We start from the raw sequence: 23514 nt of genomic DNA, 5'->3' as shown, positions 1-23514 counted from the left end.
AACATCAGGAGAACATCAGCAGAACATCAGGAGAACATCAGGAGAACATCAGCAGAACATCAGTAGAACATCAGCAGAACATCAGTAGAACATCAGCAGAACATCAGGAGAACATCAGGAGAACATCAGCAGAACATCAGCAGAACATCAGGAGAACATCAGGAGAAAATCAGCAGAACATCAGCAGAACATCAGGAGAACATCAGGAGAACATCAGCAGAACATCAGGAGAACATCAGCAGAACATCAGGAGAACATCAGCAGAACATCAGTAGAACATCAGGAGAACATCAGCAGAACATCAGGGGAACATCAGGAGAACATCAGCAGAACATCAGGAGAACATCAGGAGAACATCAGCAGAACATCAGTAGAACATCAGGAGAACATCAGCAGAACATCAGGAGAAAATCAGCAGAACATCCGCAGAACATCAGGAGAACATCAGCAGAACATCAGGAGAAAATCAGCAGAACATCAGCAGAACATCAGGAGAACATCCGCAGAACATCAGTAGAACATCAGGAGAACATCAGCCGAACATCAGGAGAACATCAGCAGAACATCAGCAGAACATCAGTAGAACATCAGGAGAACATCAGCCGAACATCAGGAGAACATCAGCAGAACATCAGGAGAACATCAGCAGAACATCAGGAGAAAATCAGCAGAACATCAGCAGAACATCAGCAGAACATCAGCAGAACATCAGCAGAACATCAGGAGAACATCAGCAGAACATCAGTAGAACATCAGGAGAACATCAGCCGAACATCAGGAGAACATCAGCAGAACATCAGGAGAACATCAGGAGAACATCAGCAGAACATCAGGAGAACATCAGCAGAACATCAGCAGAACAACAGTAGAACAACAGGAGAACATCAGCAGAACATCAGCAGAACAACAGGAGAACATCAGCAGAACATCAGTGGAAAATCAGCAGAACAACAGGAGAACATCAGGAGAACATCAGCAGAACATCAGTAGAACAACAGGAGAACATCAGCAGAACATCAGTAGAACAACAGGAGAACATCAGCAGAACATCAGTAGAACAACAGGAGAACATCAGCAGAACATCAGTAGAACAACAGGAGAACATCAGCAGAACATCAGTGGAAAATCAGCAGAACAACAGGAGAACATCAGGAGAACATCAGCAGAACATCAGCAGAACATCAGGAGAACATCAGCAGAACATCAGCAGAACATCAGGAGAACATCAGCAGAACATCAGCAGAACAACAGGAGAACATCAGTAGAACATCAGCAGAACATCAGTAGAACAACAGCAGAACATCAGCAGAACATCAGTAGAACAACAGCAGAACATCAGGAGAACATCAGGAGAAAATCAGCAGAACATCAGCAGAACATCAGTAGAACATCAGGAGAACATCAGCAGAACATCAGTGGAGTCAGACTCAGAGACAGGCAGACAGGTGTTCTTACTTCAGGTGGAAGAGGGACCGAGGAGGGGCGAAGTTCTCCGTCCTGATCCCAAACACAGAACAGGTCCTTCCTGCTCTGAGCCAACCACAGGAGGGAACCTGAGACAGACCAGGATCAGCTGATCAGGGTTACACGCAGACACAGGAGGTGGTTCTCAGGAAAAGACATGTTCAGGACTAGTTGTTGTGTTACCTTCTCTGTGAGGCACAGCTGAAGACGTGAGGAAGGTCCACCTGGTGCTGGACACGGTTCCTCTTGGAACCACGTTCTGCCAGAAGGTTCCTAAAAGAGATGAAGCAGAGGGACTGAGAACCAGGAACCTGAAGATGTTCTATCTATGTTATGCTGGTTCATGGTACTGACCGACCAGGCTGCCGCGGGCCAGGTGCAGCTGGTTCCTCCCCGAGGCGACCCAGACCCCCCTCTGGTTGGCGCTCACCAGACTGGGCTGGCACTGGGAGTGCTGCGACAGGAAGGCCACCACGCGCTCCACGGGGGCCCGCGTTACCGTGGCAACACTCTGGGTCGCTGCCAGCAGAGTCTGGATCAGGCTTCCCTGATCGAAGACCACGTAGTCCGAGATACTGATCTGAGAGAAAGACAGGGCGTGAGACAGGTAGGAAGGCAGACAGGCAGAGATTGAGACAGACAGACAGACAGAGAGTGGGACAGACAGACAGACAGACAGACAGAGAGTGAGACAGGCAGATAGTGGGACAGATAGACAGGCACAGAGTGGGACAGGCAGAGAGTGGGACAGACAAACAGGCAGAGAATGAGACAGGCAGACAGGCAGAGAGTGGGACAGACAAACAGGCAGAGAGTGAGACAGGCAGAGAGTGAGACAGGCAGAGAGTGGGACAGACAAACAGGCAGAGAATGAGACAGACAGACAGGCAGAGAGTGAGACAGGCAGAGAGTGGGACAGACAGACAGGCAGAGAGTGAGACAGGCAGAGAGTGGGACAGACAAACAGGCAGAGAGTGAGACAGGCAGACAGGCAGAGAATGAGACAGACAGACAGGCAGAGAGTGAGACACGCAGAAAGGCAGAGAGTGGGACAGGCAGAGAGTGGGACAGGCAGAGAGTGGGACAGGCAGAGAGTGGGACAGACAGACAGGCAGAGAGTGGGACAGACAGACAGACAGACAGAGAGAGAGTGAGACAGGCAGATAGTGGGACAGATAGACAGGCAGAGAGTGGGACAGGCAGAGAGTGGGACCGACAGACAGGCAGAGAGTGAGACAGGCAGAGAGTGGGACAGGCAGAGAGTGAGACACGCAGAAAGGCAGAGAGTGGGACAGGCAGAGAGTGGGACAGGCAGAGAGTGAGACAGGCAGATAGTGGGACAGATAGACAGGCAGAAAGTGAGACAGGAAGATAGTGGGACGGACAGAAAGGCAGAGAGTGAGACAGGCAGATAGTGGGACAGACAGACAGGCAGATAGTGGGACAGACAGACAGTGACAGAGACAGAATGTGAGAGAGGCAGAGAGTGAGACAGGCAGAGAGTGGGACAGGCAGAGAGTGAGACAGGCAGATAGTGGGACAGATAGACAGGCAGAAAGTGAGACAGGAAGATAGTGGGACGGACAGAAAGGCAGAGAGTGAGACAGGCAGATAGTGGGACAGACAGACAGGCAGATAGTGGGACAGACAGACAGTGACAGAGACAGAATGTGAGAGAGGCAGAGAGTGAGACAGGCAGAGAGTGGGACAGACAGACAGGCAGAGAGTGAGACAGGCAGATAGTGGGACAGACAGACAGGCAGAGAGTGAGACAGGCAGAGAGTGGGACAGACGGAAAGGCAGAGAGTGAGACAGGCAGAGAGTGGGACAGACAGACAGGCAGAGAATGAGACAGACAGACAGGCAGAGAGTGAGACAGGCAGAGAATGGGACAGACAGACAGGCAGAGAGTGAGACAGGCAGAGAGTGGGACAGACAAACAGGCAGAGAATGAGACAGGCAGAGAGTAGGACAGGCAGAGAGTGAGACAGACAGAGAGTGAGACAGGCAGAGAGTGAGACAGGCAGAGAGTAGGACAGGCAGAGAGTGAGACAGACAGAGAGTGAGACAGGCAGAGAGTGAGACAGGCAGAGAGTAGGACAGGCAGAGAGTGAGACAGGCAGAGAGTAGGACAGGCAGAGAGTGAGACAGACAGACAGGCAGACAGTGACAGTTAGACAGTGAGACAGGCAGAGAGTGGGACAGGCAGACAGGCAGAGAGTGAGACAGGCAGAGAGTGGGACAGACAGACAGGCAGAGAGTGAGAGAGGCAGAGAGTGGGACAGACAGACAGGCAGAGAGTGAGACAGGCAGAGAGTGGGACAGACAGACAGGCAGAGAGTGAGAGAGGCAGAGAGTGGGACAGACAGACAGGCAGAGAGTGAGACAGGCAGTGAGTGGGACAGACAGGCAGAGGGTGGGACAGACAGAGAGTGAGACAGACAGAGAGTAGGACAGGCAGAGAGTGAGACAGACAGAGAGTGAGACAGGCAGAGAGTGAGACAGGCAGAGAGTAGGACAGGCAGAGAATAGGACAGACAGAGAGTGAGACAGGCAGAGAGTGAGACAGGCAGCGAGTGAGACAGGCAGAGAGTAGGACAGGCAGAGAGTGAGACAGACAGACAGGCAGACAGTGAGACAGGCAGAGAGTGAGACAGGCAGAGAGTGGGACAGGCAGACAGGCAGAGAGTGGGAAAGGCAGAGAGTGGGACAGACAGACAGGCAGAGAGTGAGACAGGCAGAGAGTGGGACAGACAGACAGGCAGAAAGTGAGACAGGCAGAGAGTGGGACAGACAGACAGGCAGAGAGTGGGACAGGCAGAGAGTGGGACAGACAGACAGGCAGAGAGTGGAACAGACAGACAGGCAGAGAGTGAGACAGGCAGAGAGTGGGACAGACAGACAGGCAGAGAGTGGAACAGACAGACAGGCAGAGAGTGGGACAGACAGGCAGGCAGAGAGTGAGACAGGCAGAGAGTGGGACAGACAGACAGACAGGCAGAGAGTGGGACAGACAGACAGACAGACAGAGAGTGGGACAGACAGACAGACAGACAGACAGACAGACAGACAGGCAGAGAGTGAGACAGGCATTGAGTGGGACAGAAAGGCAGCGAGTGGGACAGACAGGCAGGCAGAGAGTGAGACAGGCAGAGAGTGGGACAGACAGACAGACAGGCAGAGAGTGGGACAGACAGACAGACAGACAGACAGACAGACAGGCAGCGAGTGGGACAGACAGACAGGCAGAGAGTGAGACAGGCAGAGAGTGGGACAGACAGACAGACAGGCAGAGAGTGGGACAGACAGACAGGCAGAGAGTGGGACAGACAGACAGACAGACAGACAGACAGACAGACAGAGAGTGGGACAGACAGAAAGACAGACAGACAGAGAGTGGGACAGACAGAAAGATAGACAGACAGAGAGTGTGAAAGACAGACAGGTAGAGTGGGACAGACAGACAGACAGGCAGACAGACAGACAGAGAGTGGGACAGACAGACAGACAGACAGGCAGAGAGTGGGACAGACAGACAGACAGGCAGAGAGTGGGACAGACAGACAGACAGACAGACTCTACCTGCCACCAGTGGTCGTCCTCCCCCTGAGGTCTGGATGGACAGATCCCAGTTCTGAACCAGAGGCTGCCGCTGGCGTCCAGAGCCCAGGCTGTCCCCCCCTCAGCCAGAGACACACACATCAGGTCCAGTCCCTGAGCCTCACTACAGACAGGGAGACAGGGAGGGAGACAGACAGGAAGACGTAAGTAAGTATTACAGTAGTAGTAGTAGTAGTATTACAGTAGTAGTATTACAGTAGTAGTAGTGTTACAGTAGTAGTGTTACAGTAGTAGTATTACAGTAGTAGTGTTACAGTAGTGGTATTACAGTAGTGGTATTACAGTAGTAGTAGTATTACAGTAGTAGTAGTAGTAGTAGTATTACAGTAGTAGTATTACAGTAGTAGTATTACAGTAGTAGTATTACAGTAGTAGTATTACAGTAGTAGTAGTAGTAGTAGTATTACAGTAGTAGTATTACAGTAGTAGTATTACAGTAGTGGTATTACAGTAGTAGTATTACAGTAGTAGTAGTATTACAGTAGTAGTAGTAGTAGTAGTATTACAGTAGTAGTATTACAGTAGTAGTATTACAGTAGTAGTATTACAGTAGTAGTAGTATTACAGTAGTAGTATTACAGTAGTAGTGGTATTACAGTAGTAGTATTACAGTAGTAGTAGTGTTACAGTAGTAGTGTTACAGTAGTAGTATTACAGTAGTAGTGTTACAGTAGTGGTATTACAGTAGTAGTATTACAGTAGTAGTAGTATTACAGTAGTAGTATTACAGTAGTAGTGGTATTACAGTAGTAGTATTACAGTAGTAGTATTACAGTAGTAGTGTTACAGTAGTAGTATTACAGTAGTAGTAGTATTACAGTAGTAGTGTTACAGTAGTAGTGTTACAGTAGTAGTATTACAGTAGTGGTATTACAGTAGTAGTAGTATTACAGTAGTAGTAGTAGTAGTAGTATTACAGTAGTAGTATTACAGTAGTGGTATTACAGTAGTAGTATTACAGTAGTAGTGTTACAGTAGTAGTATTACAGTAGTAGTGTTACAGTAGTGGTATTACAGTAGTAGTATTACAGTAGTAGTAGTAGTAGTAGTATTACAGTAGTAGTAGTATTACAGTAGTGGTATTACAGTAGTAGTATTACAGTAGTAGTGTTACAGTAGTAGTATTACAGTAGTAGTAGTAGTAGTAGTATTACAGTAGTAGTATTACAGTAGTGGTATTACAGTAGTAGTAGTAGTAGTAGTATTACAGTAGTAGTATTACAGTAGTAGTAGTATTACAGTAGTAGTAGTATTACAGTAGTAGTATTACAGTAGTGGTATTACAGTAGTAGTGTTACAGTAGTAGTATTACAGTAGTGGTATTACAGTAGTAGTGTTACAGTAGTAGTATTACAGTAGTGGTATTACAGTAGTAGTGTTACAGTAGTGGTATTACAGTAGTAGTGTTACAGTAGTAGTATTACAGTAGTAGTATTACAGTAGTGGTATTACAGTAGTGGTATTACAGTAGTAGTGTTACAGTAGTAGTATTACAGTAGTGGTATTACAGTAGTGGTATTACAGTAGTAGTAGTATTACAGTAGTAGTATTACAGTAGTGGTATTACAGTAGTAGTATTACAGTAGTGGTATTACAGTAGTAGTGTTACAGTAGTAGTATTACAGTAGTGGTATTACAGTAGTAGTATTACAGTAGTGGTATTACAGTAGTAGTGTTACAGTAGTAGTATTACAGTAGTAGTATTACAGTAGTGGTATTACAGTAGTAGTGTTACAGTAGTAGTAGTATTACAGTAGTGGTATTACAGTAGTAGTAGTGTTACAGTAGTGGTATTACAGTAGTAGTATTACAGTAGTAGTAGTATTACAGTAGTGGTATTACAGTAGTAGTAGTGTTACAGTAGTGGTATTACAGTAGTAGTATTACAGTAGTAGTATTACAGTAGTGGTATTACAGTAGTAGTGTTACAGTAGTAGTATTACAGTAGTAGTATTACAGTAGTGGTATTACAGTAGTAGTGTTACAGTAGTAGTAGTATTACAGTAGTGGTATTACAGTAGTAGTAGTGTTACAGTAGTGGTATTACAGTAGTAGTATTACAGTAGTAGTAGTATTACAGTAGTGGTATTACAGTAGTGGTGTTACAGTAGTAGTAGTAGTATTACAGTAGTAGTATTACAGTAGTGGTATTACAGTAGTAGTATTACAGTAGTAGTATTACAGTAGTAGTATTACAGTAGTAGTAGTACAGTAGTAGTATTACAGTAGTGGTATTTCAGTAGTGGTATTACAGTAGTAGTGGTAGTATTACAGCAGTGGCGAGCCGTCGGGCCCTCTAGGCCCTCTCTGAGATAACATCTGAGATAACTTTTCCAAAAAAATAAATCCTTTGAATCTGCCTGTTCAGTTTCTGTTGGAATGTGAAGGGTTAAATGAAAGAAGCTCCTTGAGCCCTCTCTGTGAGTTGTAGATTCACAGAGGGCCAGCTACAGTAACTGAACGAGAGAGTAATGTCACATGACAGTACAATTGACCAATCATATCTTCCCTCTAAATGGGCGGGCTCTATTTTCGCGGACTTTATGACAAGTTCCGCCTGCTGTGAAGTTTATGCATGTGTGTTATAGGCCCTGTCTCAGGTCGACTATTTTCATTTCCTCGCTCCTCGGTCTCGGTCTCACCGGAAGTTGATTTCTCTGCGCCATCTTGAGTACCGTCCCATGGCTCTTATTTCTGCTGGAGGACCGAGGATTGAGGAGCGAGGAGCGATAATGGAGGAGCGATAATCGAGGAACCACCGATCCATCCTCCGATGAAATCCTCAGATACTCGCCCCGCCCCCTTACTGTGTATCGCTCACTGATTGGACGATGCAGTGCATGCACTGATCTCATGCTTCTTGTTCTTGACATGAGAGCAGTACCCCAGCGGAGTGAAGAACATAAATGAACCTCACGAGAGTCACTCCTCAGTTTAAACTGTTTTGTTTCAATTCATGTTTCATTGAGTTACAAACATGTGATATATCTGAACAACAAAGTGGGCAAAAATCATTTTATTCATTTTTTGGAAACATTTTCATGATCGCTTTTTTCGTTTTATATTTTCATTTACTGTCATTTCCATTCAGTCAGTCATTAAGTGCTATTAAAATGTTAGTGTGATACATATCCACACAAACAGACAAAGAGTGCAATCCAGTGAATGTTAATCTAACTGGGTTTTGAGAGATATCTCTTTTTCTTCTCTCAATTATTTTATTTACATTGTGCACTCAATCAATATTAATCAAACTATTGTTCGTTTATACATTTTAAGATTGGCGTTTATCTTTTTTGAGAATGAGTTCTTATTTAATTTAATGTATTGGGGTCTACAACAGATGATACAAATGTTTGTGTCAGTAAATGTGTACTAACAGAGGCGGGGGTGTGTGTGTAAACAACGGGGACAGAGCTGCTGTCAGACGAACAGCTGTGCGGCGTCATCACAAACGGACGTCGCTTCACGTGACGCTCCGGAGGAAAGGACGTCCCATTGCTCTTAAAACTCATTTCCTGCTTCTCGTGGTTTCCTTGCGTCCTTCCATGCTTCCCTGGTGGGAGGGAATAAACACAGGGAAACGACGCAACTGAGGGACGCAAGGAATCCATTTAACCGACCTGAGACGGGGCCATAGAGAGGTGCAGTGACGCGTCCTTAAACCCTGAAGTAAGCTGCTGGTTCCCTCCACAGAAAGCAGTGAGATCTCTCCAGAGGGTTTTGGAGAATAGCTGGAAATAAGGTCAGAGGAACAAACCTGTTTGATTAATGCACGTTTTGTTCAGCCGGATAATATCCACATGTCTACCCTACTTTTATTATTTTCGAATCATAAATGTAATCGATAGATTTATGATTAGCATAAGTTTGTTCATGATGGCTCACTTCAGTGATAGTGATGACATCGTTGCGAAATTATTAACCGAGTCATTTTCAAGATTGAGTTCCAATGATAAACTGGAGGGACGACGGATCAGCTGAATGACCCCCAAGTGCTTCATCCAGAAGGACAGGAGGACTTTGTGTTTCAGTGAGGAGTACTATAATAATAATAATAATAATAATAATAATATATAGTAAAATTAAAAAATTAAAATAAAAAGGCAGTCAAGAGGAAGTTGATTGAGAGGGGGGGGGGGCTTATGGGTAGACAGAGTTGAAAAGATGTGTTTTGAGGCAGGACTGAAAGACTGTGAGGGACTCAGAGTCACGGAGATCTTGGGGGAGGGAGTTCCAGAGCCTAGGAGCTGCCACTGAGAAGGCTCTGTCCCCAAAGCTGCAGAGTGTGGATGTGGGGGTGGATAGGAGTCCGGCTGCGGTGGATCTGAGGGACCGTGGGGGTTGATAAGGAGTGAGAAGGTTTGTGAGATAAGGGGGGGCCAGATGGTGGAGTGCTTTGTAGGTGAGGACCAGAACTTTGTAGTTGATGCGATGGGAGACAGGAAGCCAGTGGAGCTCTTTGAGGACTGGGCTGATGTGATGCCATGATTTGGTGTGAGTGAGGAGACGTGCAGCTGCATTTTGAACCCGTTGGAGTCTGTTGAGGGATGTAGTGCTGATGCCCTAAAGAAGTGAGTTGCAGTAGTCGAGGCGGGAGGAAAGGAAGGCATGGATTAGTCGTTCGGCTGCGGGGCGGGTGAGAGAGGGTAGGATTTTTGCAATATTGCGGAGGTGAAAAATGAGGTTTTGACTGTTTGGCGGATGTGAGGTTCGAGGGAGAGGGTGGGGTCAAAGATCACGCCAAGGTTGCGTGCCTCATTGGAGGGGGGAAACAATGGTGCCATCGATGGTGAGTGTTATGTTAGTGACCTTGCTGAGGGTGGATTTGGAGCCGATTAGGAGGAGCTCTGTTTTGTTGCTGTTCAGTTTGAGGAGGTTATGTTGCATCCAAGTCTTAATAGCTGTCAGACAGGAATCAATGTGGGTAAGGGGGGGGTTATGGAGGGGTTTGGTGCTGAGGTAGATCTGAGTGTCATCAGCATAGCAGTGGAAGTCCAGGTTGAAGTGGCGGAGTATCTGACCGAGGGGCAGGATGTAAATGATGAAGAGGAGGGGGCCAAGTGAGAACTCAGCAATCAGGTGTCCATCTTAGTTAGCTCTTTCCTGGAGCGTCAGCTTCAGCGTCAGCCAGACGAAGACTGACAAAGACATTGGAGTCCTGTTGGAGTCACGAGGGAGGCAAAGAGGAGGCAAATCCTGCTTTGATTGAGCTAAGTATCGCTGGTGTTGACTTTTCTTTAGTTTTTTAGCCCCTCATGCTATAATCATGTGTATTTTCTCAATTCCTGTTCATGTGTCTTCTCGTAACTATCACTGGCCCCGTGTTTCTCCTAATCGATCTCACCGGCCTGCTCTGGTCTATCCCACATGCTCCACTGAGATCCAGCATCTAGTTTCAGGGGGCCTGTGGAACTGCCAGTCAGCTGTTCCTAAGGCTGACTTCATCTCTGGCTTCCCTGCAGTCTCTGGATTTCCTTGCTCTCACTGAGACCTGGATCACTCCATCCAACACATCCACCCCAGCAGCTCTCTCCACAGCATATTCCTTCTCCCATACACCCAGACCCTCTGGCAGAGGAGGGGGCTCTGGTCTCCTGCTCTCTCCCAACTGGAGCTTTTCCCTCTTCAAGCTACCTAACTTCACTCCTTCCACCTTTGAACTCCATGCCGTCACAGTAACCCATCCTATACAATGAACCATTGTTGTTCTCTACCGTCCACCAGGCGCCTTGGGGGACTTCTTGGAGGAGTTAGATCATCTCCTCTCACACATCCCTGAAACTGGCCCTCCCGCTGTACTTCTCTGAGACTTCACCCTCCAGACAGGGAAGACATCTGAACATCTCTGTGAACCACCTTTGCTCTCTCACTGTCTCCATCCCCACCAACTCATAACGCTGTCTCCATCCCCACCAACTCATAACGCTGTCTCCATCCCCACCAACTCATAACGCTGTCTCCATCCCCACCAACTCATAACGCTGTCTCCATCCCCACCAACTCATAACACTGTCTCCATCCCCACCAACTCATAACGCTGTCTCCATCCCCACCAACTCATAACACTGTCTCCATCCCCACCAACTCATAACACTGTCTCCATCCCCACCAACTCATAACACTGTCTCCATCCCCACCAACTCATAACGCTGTCTCCATCCCCACCAACTCATAACACTGGCAATGTCCTTGATCTCATATCCTCAAGGAACTGCTCTACTTCTAACCTCTCTGTAAACCTGCTCCACACCTCCGATCACTTCTTCATTTCATTCTCTCTACCCCTTTCCAAACATAACAAACTAATCTTTTCTAATTCTGCACCTGTCCGCCGTAACCTTCGTTCCCTCTCCCCCTCTACCTTTGCCTCATCGGTGCTCTCAGCCCTCCCTTCCTTTGACTCGTTCCAATTCCTGCCTCCAAACTGCAGAAACTCTCCTCTCTCTCCTCCCTCCTCCCTCCTCTCTCATCCTCTCTGGACTCTCTCTCTCCTCTCTACTCTCTCATCCTCTCTGGACTCTCTCTCTCCTCCCTCCTCTCTCATCCTCTCTGGACTCTCTCTGTCCTCTCACATCTCTGCAGGCTCGTCAGTCCCCTCCAGCTCCCTGGCTAAATGACGCACTGCGTGCGAATAGAACCATCCTTCGGGCAGCAGAGCGTAAACGGTGGAAATCCAATCACCATGACGACCTCCTAACCTATCAGGCTCTCCTCTCCTCTCTCTCTGCTTCCATCTCTCAGGCAAGAAGCACTTTCTTTCAAGATAAGATCCAATCTTCCTATTCCAACCCCAACAAACTATTTTCCATCTTCTCCACCCTCTTGGCCACCCCCCCCCCCCAAAGCCCCTTCCCCCTCCTCCCTCTTGGACCCCCCCCAAAGCCCCTTCCCCCTCCTCCCTTCTGTCAAGCGACTTTGTTAACCACTTTGAAAAGAAGGTTGATGATATTCGCTCTTCTTTTTCTGACTCACCTTTACTCACCGCTGGGTCACCAGACCCCCCCTTCACCCACACACTGACCTCCTTCTCCTCTGGGTCACCAGACCCTCCCTTCTCAGTCTCAAGGAAAGAAGAGTAAACCCTCTCCTAAAGAAACCCACTCTCAACCCGTCTGATGTTAGAAACTACAGGCCTGTCTCTCTCCTCCCGTTCCTGTCTAAAACACTTGAACTGTCTTTAAACAACTCTCCTGTTATCTCCATCAGAACAACCTTCTGGATCCGCACCAGTCTGGTTTCAAGGTAGGTCACTCCACAGAAACTGCTCTCCTTGCTGTCTCTGATGAACTGCACACGGCTAAAGCAGCCTCCCTCTCCTCTGTCATCATCCTTCTGGACCTGTCTGCTGCATTCGACACGGTGAACCATCAGATCCTCCTTCACACTCTCCAAGAACTTGGAGTTTCAGGCTCTGCACTTTCCCTCCTCACCTCATACCTCAAAGACCGCACCTACAGGGTAACTTTGAGAGGGTCCGAGTCCGACCCTTGTCAATTAACTACAGTGGTCCCTCAGGGCTCTGTTCTTGGTCCCCTCCTCTTCTCCTTGTACACGAACTCGCTCGGATCAGTCATTAGCCCGCATGGTTTTTCATACCACTGCTATGCTGACGACACCCAACTCATTCTGTCCTCTCCCCGCTCAGAGACCCAGGTCGTCGCACGCATCTCTGCTTGTCTAGCTGACATCTCTCAGTGGATGTCTGCTCACCACCTCAAGCTCAACCTTGACAACACTGAACTGCTTTTCCTTCCGGGAAAAGATTGTCCCACTCTTGACCTAACAATCAACATCGGCCTCTCTGTTGTTTCCCCGACTCAGACTGCAAGGAATCTGGGTGTGGTCCAGGCTCTCGTCATCTCAGGCCTAGACTACTGCAACTCCCTCCTGGCTGGTCTACCTGCATGTGCCATCCGACCTCTGCAGCTCATCCAGAATGCAGCGGCTCGTCTGGTCTTCACCCTTCCTAAATGTTCCCACACCACGCCGCTCCTCCGCTCCCTTCACTGGCTTCCAGTAACTGCTAGAATCCACTTCAAGACACTGGTACTTGCTTACCATGCTGTGAATGGATCTGGCCCTTCCTACATCCAGGACATGGTTAAACCGTACACCCAAGCACGTGCACTCCGCTCTGCATCAGCCAAACAGCTCGCTGCCCCCGCACTGCGAGGGGGACCCAAGTTCCCATCAGCAGAAACACGTGGGTTTGCTATCCTGGCTCCAAAATGGTGGAATGAGCTCCCCATTGAAATCAGGACAGCAGAAAGCTTAACACATCTTCTTCAGACTGAAAACTCATCTCTTTGGACTCCACTTCCAGAGATAGAATTACTAACAAAGCACTTATATACTAATAAAGGGCTGGCTGATCTAAAGCCAGTTGAGTAGCACTTGAAATGTTTAGCTCTATGAAACCTGATGTTCTTATATGATTCTGTTTTCTACAAGGTTGTATCTTCCTGGTCAAATGTACTTATTGTAAGTCGCTTTGGATAAAAGCGTCAGCTAAATGCAATGTAATGTAATGATCCTTGAGGAATGCCTTGGGTGACTGAGGCTGTGGCAGAGGAGTGGTTGGGGAGGGAGATGAAGTGGGATCGTTCAGTGAGGTAGGACTGGAGCCATCTGAGTGCAATACCTTCAATACCAATGTCCCTGAGTCGGGTAAGCAGGATGTTGTGGCTCACGGTATCGAAGGCTGCACTCAGGTCGAGGAGGATGAGAATATTGAGGGAACCAGTGTCAGCAGAGGTGAGGAGGTCATTGAGGACTTTGACAAGTGCCGTTTCTGTACTGTGGTGAGGACGAAATCCAGACTGAAGGGGTTCATAAAGTTGGTTGGTTTGGAGATGACAGTGAATTTGTTTGGCTACAATGCGTTCAAGAGTTTTTGAGAGGAATGGTAGGTTGGAGATGGGGCGGTAATTAGTGAGGGACGAGGGATCAAGACCAGGTTTTTTGAGGATTGGAGTAACGGCAGCAGTTTTTGAAGGCAGAGGGGACGGTTCCATGGGACAGCGAGGAGTTGAAAAGGTTAGCAAGATAGGGGCAGAGGACGGGGAGGCAGGACTTCAGGAGAGGAGTGGGTAGAGGGTCAAGGGAGCAGGTTGTGGGATTTGAGGAACCGATCAGATGGAGTATTTCAAGTGGGGTAACGAGGTTGAACTGGGAGAGGCGGCGCTGGGGAGGAGGAGTCAGGAGGTCAAGGGAGATGGGGGGAGAAATGGTAGCGGTGGAGGTTGGGGGAGACACTTGTATCTCAGATGGAGCTGAGAAGGAGTGGTTAATGGCGTTAATTTTGTCTGCAAAAAACTGGAGGAATGAGCTGCAAGTAGCGGAAGTAGAAGTAGGGAGGTTATCAGCACGGGGTTTGAAGAGCTTGTTAACTGTGGAGAAGAGGGTCCTGGGGTTACGGGAGGGGTCAGTGAAGATGTTGGAGAGGTAGGCAGATTTAGCGGCAATAAGAGCATGTCTGTATGCATTGAGATGGAGTTGGTATCTTATGTAATGGACTGTGAGGGATGATTTATTTGAAAGACGGTCAAGTTGGCGGCCTTGCTGCTTCATTTTACGCAGTGCGGGTGTGAACCAGGGTGAGGAGGTCTTGAAAGTAACAGTTTTATTTTTTAGGGGGGCTAAAGTGTTGAGGGAGGTGAGTAGGGTGGAGTTGAGGTGGTTGAGCAGATCGTCAGGTGAGCTGAGGGTTGCGTCCAGGGGGAGATTAGACGATAGCAGTTCGGAGAGATGGTTATGGTCAATGGAGTGTAGATTATGGAAGGTGATGTTTCTGGGTGGGCAGAGGTTTCTGGTGGGGGAGGCAAGGGTGAATTGTATGAGTTTGTGGTCGGAGAGGGGAAATGGGCAAGGGTGGAGGTCAGTCACTGGGAGGTTGGTAGAGCAGACGAGATCAAGAATGTGTCCTTTGTCATGAGTGGGGAAGGTGACATGTTGGGTGATAGAGAAATTGTCCAGTAGGGTTGTGAATTCGGATGCCAGCTTGCAGGTGGGTGAGTCAATGTGAATGTTGAGGTCACCAAGTAGTAACAGACGTTGAGAGAGGGATGAGGCGAGTGTGAGGAATTCAGTGAAATCGGAGAGGAAGGAGGAATGAGGTTTAGGAGGCCAGTAGATGAGGATGACTGTCAGTGAGGGAGGGGCTTTGAAGGCAATAGGCTTGTTTGAGACAAGTGAGACCTGCGCAGACCTGCGCAATTTCGATCAACGTCTTGCTCGTGCGTTGCATGATGGTTAGTCATTTTGTCCGACTTGCTCTGGAGGCTCGCTCACATGAGACGTTGAAATCTCGCGGGACAACGACGCCAGCAGCCTTGAGAGCGAGGCGCGGCGAGGCGCCGCAGTTCCTCTCCACGCGCTGTGGAAGTGAAATGCTTGATGGGAAACGACTCGCTGATATCTGGAGCTGAGCGCTCATTGGTGGGTTTTACCCCGTGCTGCTGATGAAACTCTCCAATTGGCTCGGCAAAAGGTTGTTGTTGTTTTGTGTCAGTTTTACGTCGCCCCCTCCATTCACATTTTTCATCATTGTTCCACAATGTTTATCATCATGAAATTAATATCTATATATGTTATACTATACTTTCACTGCTTACCGTTTTTATACTTTATATATATTAGCATATTCATACACACTGTTCATACTGCTCTCAGGCTGCTGTGTGTATCTAGTGTATTCATACACACTGTTCATACTGCTCTCAGGCTGCTGTGTGTATCTAGTGTATTCATACACACTGTTCATACTGCTCCCAGGCTGCTGTGTATATCTAGTGTATTCATACACACTGTTCATACTGCTCTCAGGCTGCTGTGTGTATCTAGTGTATTCATACACACTGTTCATACTGCTCTCAGGTTGCTGTGTGTATCTAGTGTATTCATACACACTGTTCATACTGCTCTCAGGCTGCTGTGTGTATCTAGTGTATTCATACACACTGTTCATACTGCTCACAGGCTGCTGTGTGTATCTAGTGTATTCATACACACTGTTCATACTGCTCTCAGGCTGCTGTGTGTATCTAGTGTATTCATACACACTGTTCATACTGCTCTCAGGCTGCTGTGTGTATCTAGTGTATTCATACACACTGTTCATACTGCTCACAGGCTGCTGTGTGTATCTAGTGTATTCATACACACTGTTCATACTGCTCTCAGGCTGCTGTGTGTATCTAGTGTATTCATACACACTGTTCATACTGCTCTCAGGCTGCTGTGTGTATCTAGTGTATTCATACACACTGTTCATACTGCTCACAGGCTGCTGTGTGTATCTAGTGTATTCACACACACTGTTCATACTGCTCTCAGGCTGCTGTGTGTATCTAGTGTATTCATACACACTGTTCATACTGCTCTCAGGCTGCCGTGTGTATCTAGTGTATTCATACCCCTCACTGTTTATTCATCATTCAATTCATTCTATCTTTTATTCTGTAGATTGTGTACATTACTTTTCACTTTAATGCTTGTTGCACTCCTGGTTGGAAGCTAAACTGCATTTCGTTGTCTCAGTACCTGTAATCTGTGCAATAACAATAAAGTTGAATCTAATCTTGAGCAGGAACAAATGTATTTACTTAGTACATATCTGACATTAACGATTAAACACATGTGTGCATTCTTTATAAATGCAAACCGAGTCAAGCCGACTCTGGAGGTGGCGGTATGCACCTTAAAGTTGTTTGCAATCCGCCAAAAAACCGAGAGAAGAAGAAGAAGAAGAAGAAGAAGAAGAAGAAGAAGAAGAAGAAGAAGAAGAAGAAGAAGAAGAAGAAGAAGCCGACTCGGAGCTGTCCGACTTCAGACAAGCTTTTTGAGACCTCCCCCGACTGCGATCGGCTATTCTCGTCTACTTTCGAGGCGAGCCGCAACGCGTCTCAAACAAGCCTAATGAATTCAAAGGATGATACTGAGGGGAGGGTTAGTTCTGTGATCTGGATGTTCCGATTGTGGATTACAGCAAGACCGCCACCACGGCGGGAGGGGAGGGGTTTAGTGATGTATTTAAAGCCAGGGGGGGATGTTTGGTTGAGGGAGAAGAAGTCATCGGGCTGTTGCCAGGTTTCGGTGAGCAGAAGGAAATCAAGGGATTTTTCCAAGATTAGTTAATGGAGGATGAGGGCTTTCTTGTTGAGTGATCGGATGTTAAGGAGGGCAATGTTAGTTAAGTGAGAGGGGCGTGGTGTGGTCACAGGCTGAAGAGGTAAGAGGTTGTCCAGGTTGGCAGTGCAGGGAGGAATGTGAGATGGGGGGGAGGAGCGGAGAGGAGGTGGAATGAAGTGTGTTATTATCAGTTTTTGGTGGTTGAGGGCGGTGGAATCCACTCCAGGTATTTGGACCGAATCTGAGCAGAGGCCAGTGGGATCCACTCCAGGTATTTTGGCCAGCTCTGAGCAGAGGGCGGTGGAATCCACTCCAGGTATTTGGACCAGCTCTGAGCAGAGGGCAGTGGAATCCACTCCAGGTATTTGGACCAGCTCTGAGCAGAGAGCGGTGGAATCCACTCCAGGTATTTGGACCAGCTCTGAGCAGAGGGCGTTGGAATCCACTCCAGGTATTTGGACCAGCTCTGAGCAGAGGGCGTTGGAATCCACTCCAGGTATTTGGACCAGCTCTGAGCAGAGGGCGTTGGAATCCACTCCAGGTATTTGGACCAGCTCTGAGCAGAGGGCGGTGGAATCCACTCCAGGTATTTGGACCAGCTCTGAGCAGAGAGCGGTGGAATCCACTCCAGGTATTTGGACCAGCTCTGAGCAGAGAGCGGTGGAATCCACTCCAGGTATTTGGACCAGCTCTGAGCAGAGAGCGGTGGAATCCACTCCAGGTATTCGGACCAGCTCTGAGCAGAGGGCGGTGGAATCCAGGTTTTCTGTACAGCTGGGATTGTAACTGACAAGTGGTAGGTGTATAGTATGGAGTAATAAGGGCGCTCAGATGACATGACAGTTGTGGGTCATAGCGGTTAGTCGACCAGATAGATGTTATGGATGATTTTCCGGACTGGGAGTAAACAAATCTGCGTTTGGAAGCTATATGGACATACCTCGGTCTGCGTAGAAGCCCGAGGCAATTGATGACAGACAAGCTTAGAGGAAGCGCAGAAAAGTTATTGAGATTAAAAAGTTGGGAGACAGAGTATCGTAACATCGTAGCGCCGCGGTAGGATGCTAGCGTTAGCACAGCGCTGGCTATGGTTGTAGACCAGCGGCGCTGAAAGTGGAGCTGTTGGCAGCCGTCAGACAGGATGAGAGGTCAGTCGCGGGCTGTCCTTTACAGCAGATGGGGGGACCGGCAGGAGCGGGAGGTTTAAAGAACCAGAGTCAGGGCCCACAGGGAGGGGCAGGACGATGAATGGGGCTGGTTATTTGATGGATGGAGCAGTGTTAGCAAGTGGGCTACAATGGCAGGTGGGCTACAATGGCAGGTGTAGCAGGGTAGAAAACCAAAGCGTCCGTCAAAAATGGCAATTGGGTGTAACAAATGTGTCCAGATCAGAACCCAAAAGCCACAGAATAGTTAGAAAACTATAGCAGTAGAAAGTGGTCAGAAACTCTTAGATTTACACAAAGAAAGACGAGATTTTCGAACAGTCAGCGCCAGCGTCCTCTCACGCCGTAGATGTGACAGTAGTAGTAGTATAACAGTAGTAGTAGTAGTAGTAGTAGTAGTAGTAGTAGTATTACAGTATTAGTAGTAGTAGTAGTAGTATAACAGTAGTAGTAGTAGTATTACAGTATTAGTAGTAGTAGTAGTAGTAGTAGTAGTAGTATTACAGTATTAGTAGTAGTAGTAGTAGTATAACAGTAGTAGTAGTAGTATTACAGTATTAGTAGTAGTAGTAGTAGTAGTAGTATTACAGTATTAGTAGTATTCAGAATCAGAATACCTTTATTCGTCCGACAGAGGGGAAATGTACATTTGTTCCGGCAGAAAAAGAGCCAAAGAGAGCTTAACGTTTAACACGAAGTGTGCATAAAAAACAGAACAAAAATATTAAAGATTTAAAGAAAAATGTAAATAAATAAAAATAATTACAGTAGTAGCAGGGTCATTACCTGACGGTGTCGTACTTCCAGCCCCCCCCCTCGCTGCAGTAGCTGGTGACCCCCTCCCTGTAGAACAGAGCCTTGTGTTCGCTGAGAGCCCACACTGCCCCCCCGCTCACACACACCTGGCTGAACACACAGGGGACGTCCACCTGGACAGAGCGAGCACAGGGACGCTCCACACTGAGACCTGAGAGACAAACGGGTCAGAGGACAGAGAGACAGGTCAGAACTGAGAAAAGAGGGTCACATGATCATAGGATCACTTGATCAGAGGGTCACATGATCATAGGGTCACTTGATCATAGGATCACTTGATCAGAGGGTCACTTGATCAGAGGGTCCCTTGATCAGAGGGTCACTTGATCAGAGGGTCCCTTGATCAGAGGGTCACTTGATCAGAGGGTCCCTTGATCAGAGGGTCACTTGATCAGAGGGTTCCTTGATCAGAGGGTCACTTGATCAGAGGGTCCCTTGATCAGAGGGTCACTTGATCAGAGGGTCCCTTGATCAGAGGGTCACTTGATCAGAGGGTCACATGATCATAGGGTCCCTTGATCAGAGGGTCACTTGATCAGAGGGTCCCTTGATCAGAGGGTCCCTTGATCAGAGGGTCCCTTGATCAGAGGGTCACTTGATCAGAGGGTCCCTTGATCAGAGGGTCCCTTGATCAGAGGGTCCCTTGATCAGAGGGTCACTTGATCAGAGGGTCCCTTGATCAGAGGGTCCCTTGATCAGAGGGTCCCTTGATCAGAGGGTCACTTGATCAGAGGGTCACTTGATCAGAGGGTCCCTTGATCAGAGGGACACTTGATCAGAGGGTCACTTGATCAGAGGGTCACTTGATCAGAGGGCCACTTGATCAGAGGGTCCCTTGATCAGAGGGTCACTTGATCAGAGGGTCCCTTGATCAGAGGGTCACTTGATCAGAGGGTCACTTGATCAGAGGGTCCCTTGATCAGAGGGTCCCTTGATCAGAGGATCACTTGATCAGAGGGTCACTTGATCAGAGGGTCACATGATCAGTTTAACACAGACAGTGTCAGGGAGCCCCCTGCTGCCCACACACAGACATTACACCTGCTGTTAAAGGAAGAGCACGTGTGTGTCTAAATGTGAGTCGGGGGAAAAACAGCTAATCAGTTAGACAAAACCAGTTAGCTGTCTGCAGGTAGTTACAGGGACAGTGAGACAGGTACCTGTCTGCAGGTAGAGGTCTCCGTTGGTCCTGATGATCCAGGCAGAGTCGTCGCTCAGAGCCACGAAGGCCGTCTGCTCCGTGGCTTTGTACCAGTGCCGCTTCCCTTTAGCGGACACTTTAGCGCAGGCGAATGCTGTCAGGGTCTTTTGCTCCACCTTCCAGAGCAGGTTACCTGGGGAGGGACAAATTAAGGTTAAAGAAATTAAAACTGGGACCAGCAGCGTGAGGCGCAACACTTACAGGTAAACCAGGAGTGATGACACCAGCTCACCTGAGGGGGACACCGCCACCTGGTGGACGTTGTCTTCAAAGCGCTGCCAGTTCAGCCCAGTTTCAGGCAGACTGCTGCAGAACAGACCTCCTTTGAAATCCAGACACCAAACATACCTGAAACACAGAAACACACCAAGACCTTAGATACCCGAGACCACCAACTGACAGTCACCTGAGACCACCCAACTGTCAGTTGCGCGAGACCACCCACCTAAGACCACCCACCAGTCACCTGAGACCACCCACCTGTCACTCACCTGAGACCACCCAGCTGTCACACACCTGAGACCAGTCACCTAAGACCACCCACCTGTCACCTGAGAACACCCACCAGCCACCTAACACTACCCACCTGACAGTTACCGGACACCACCCACCTGTCAGTCAACTGAGAATCCCCATTTGTCTGTCCCCTGAGACCGCCCGCCTGTTTATCCCCCGAGACCCACCTGTCAGTCACCTGCAGGCTCAGTATTCCACATCCTGGACCCGAGTACCCCATCCAGCTCTCTGCCAACTGCGAACACCAAAAACAATCCAAAATCACTGCGGTGTCCCACCTGGTCAGGTTTGTGTCTCACCTGGTCAGTTGTGTCTCACCTGGTCAGGTCTGTGTGTGTCTCTGTCCTGAGGGTCCTGTTCCACCTGTCTGTCTGTGGTCTCACTGGACGGACCGTTGAGGTTGTCCCCCCGTCTGCCAGTAGTTGGACAATAGATATCTCCGTCCTCATCACTGGACAGACTGGGTTTCCGGTCCAGACTGGACACCGTGGAGTAAAACATCTGCTCAGCCAGACCAGAGGGGGCGGCCAGGTCCTCATCCTGGACCACAGAGAAAACTGGATTTAATGGGACTCGTTTAGCAGTCATGTCCAAAACAAGACAAGGCCAAGGACTAGCTGCAGAGGTCTTTGGACTACACAAAGAAAACTACAAACCCTAAAAGTAAACTAGCAGTGGTCTGAGGGCAGACCCCTGGTCCAGGTGGGGAATAAGTTAGTGTTTGTTTATTCTTTTATTATTCTCATTCTGTGTTAACACCACACACATTGGTAATTTATTGTGTCCGGTCACATGGTGGAGTTTGGGGTATTTAGGGAGATCTTCTGTCCACCAGACGGTTCTGCTTGGTTAGGGTTAGTGGTTCTGCTTGGTTAGGGTTTGTGTATTCGCTGTATTAAATATCCTGAAACGCTAACTTTAGAATTGATGATCAGTGAAGATTAAAGTTTAGGATTCATTCAATGGGAATAAAGCGGCCACACAGGTGCAGCAGAAACACCTTCGCCTCCTTGTTCTCTCGTCCAATCAGAGGACTCAGAAACTGGTCCTGGTCCTCCATTGGCTGCTGCTCCTGCCCCCCCCCGTCAGTGTTGTGCATGTAAGAGAAGGTGCACTCCAGCAGCAGGTCCACGTCCGGGGTGGGGGGGACGGTCTCTGCTGGGTTCTGCTGGTTCTGCAGACACTGGAGGATCAGGGAGTCCGGGGGGGGGGTGGAGCTGAAACAAGAAGACAGAGGTGAGACACCTGAGCAGGAACACCTGGACCAGGTACTGGTCTGGACTTACCCAGACTCCACCGCACCGTGTACTCCTGCATCCGGTAGGTAGTTTTGGTCCTGTTCCGGGGAGTCCTGGTTCTGCAGGTCCAGACCGATGAGGGAGGTTCTGTCACTCAGAGGGGTTCCACTTCCTCCCTCACTGCAGCTGCCGTCCTGTACTACAAACATGGAGTCTGAGCAGCTGCTCTCCGAGAGCCGGCTCCCGCTGCTGCTGTCTGAGGGGGAGACAGAGAGACAATCAGATACAGAGAGAGACAAAGAGAGACAGAGAGAGACAGAAAGATACACTCAGGTTACTGTCTGTGTCTCAGTCGGTCTGTCTCTCTATCTGTCTGTCTTTCGCCTGTCTGTCTGTTTGTCTCTCACCTGTGTGCCTCCTCCTCTTCTTCTTCACTCTGACAGCCTTCACCACCAGCTTCAGGTCTTCCTGTCCCAACGAGGCGCTGAAACGTCTCACATCAGCTGTCATCACATGGTTTCCATGGAGACCGTCCCATGACGAGACCGAGCTGCTGCGGGAGGCGGACACCTGAGAGAGAGACAGGTGAGACAGAAACAGGTGGACAAAGACAGGTGAGAAAGAGACAGAAGAGACATATGAGAGAGAGACAGGTGAGACAGAAACAGGTGGACAAAGACAGGTGAGAAAGAGACAGAAGAGACATATGAGAGAGAGACAGGTGAGACAGAGACAGGTGAGACAGAGACAGGTGAGACAGGAAGCTGTCCCTCAGTCTCTCACCTGCTCCTCCAGCTGCTCCTCCAGCTGCTCCATGGCCTCCTCCACTTCCTCCTCACCCTCTCTCTCTTCCTCCTCGCTCGGCCTCTCCCATCCTCCCCCCTCCTCCCTCCCCCCTCCCTCGATTATGATAGCCATGGTTCTGATTGGCTGGGCTGTTTCCACTGAGCCGGTTGGTGGGAGGGTGGTGGGCGTGGCCAGAGGGGAGGACAGATGGACGTCCACCACTGAAAAAGAGAGGCAGGTAAATAAAACAGAACCAGTCTGTCAGCAGAAGGACTTTAATAACAGTAGTACCAATAGCCGCGTTCACACCAAGTACTTTGCCGTACTTAGTGCCCAGCACTTAGTACCCCCATGGAACTAAAGAGCCGATCGCGTTCATACCGGAATAAGTTCCCTGAGGGAGGATTACGCAAATGAGCCGCTGACGTCACTTCTTCTTCTTCTTCTTCTGCTTTGGGTTTACTGGCAGGCCGCAAACAACTTCACGGCTTATACTGCCGTCAGAAGTCCCCGGCCGGAAGTCCCCGGAGTTGGGAGTTGGGTCCTTCCGAGTAAATCGCCAGAACGCCGACAT

General features: G+C 48.6%; 1 protein-coding gene across 7 annotated transcripts in view; it reads right to left on the bottom strand.

The window, feature by feature from the left end:
* Positions 1-23514, bottom strand: part of tecpr2 (tectonin beta-propeller repeat containing 2) — a 49502-nt gene that overhangs the window by 4069 nt on the left and 21919 nt on the right. For all 7 annotated transcript variants that reach the window (XM_079693335.1, XM_079693340.1, XM_079693337.1 and 4 more), the window contains 13 exons: positions 22938-23161; positions 22562-22724; positions 22203-22410; positions 21917-22133; positions 21235-21456; positions 21084-21151; positions 20633-20748; positions 20360-20533; positions 19170-19350; positions 5047-5188; positions 1819-2044; positions 1648-1737; positions 1456-1553 (listed from right to left, as the gene is read on the bottom strand). In XM_079693335.1, the coding sequence (XP_079549461.1) occupies positions 1456-1553; positions 1648-1737; positions 1819-2044; positions 5047-5188; positions 19170-19350; positions 20360-20533; positions 20633-20748; positions 21084-21151; positions 21235-21456; positions 21917-22133; positions 22203-22410; positions 22562-22724; positions 22938-23161 (2129 nt within the window). The remainder of the gene's footprint in view (positions 1-1455; positions 1554-1647; positions 1738-1818; positions 2045-5046; positions 5189-19169; positions 19351-20359; positions 20534-20632; positions 20749-21083; positions 21152-21234; positions 21457-21916; positions 22134-22202; positions 22411-22561; positions 22725-22937; positions 23162-23514) is intronic.

This window comes from Notothenia rossii (assembly GCF_949606895.1).
Source record: "Notothenia rossii genome assembly, chromosome: 7".
Classification (NCBI taxonomy): Eukaryota; Metazoa; Chordata; class Actinopteri; order Perciformes; family Nototheniidae; genus Notothenia; species Notothenia rossii.
Note: the sequence above shows the minus strand (reverse complement) of the source record. Positions and strands in the feature narration are given on the sequence as shown.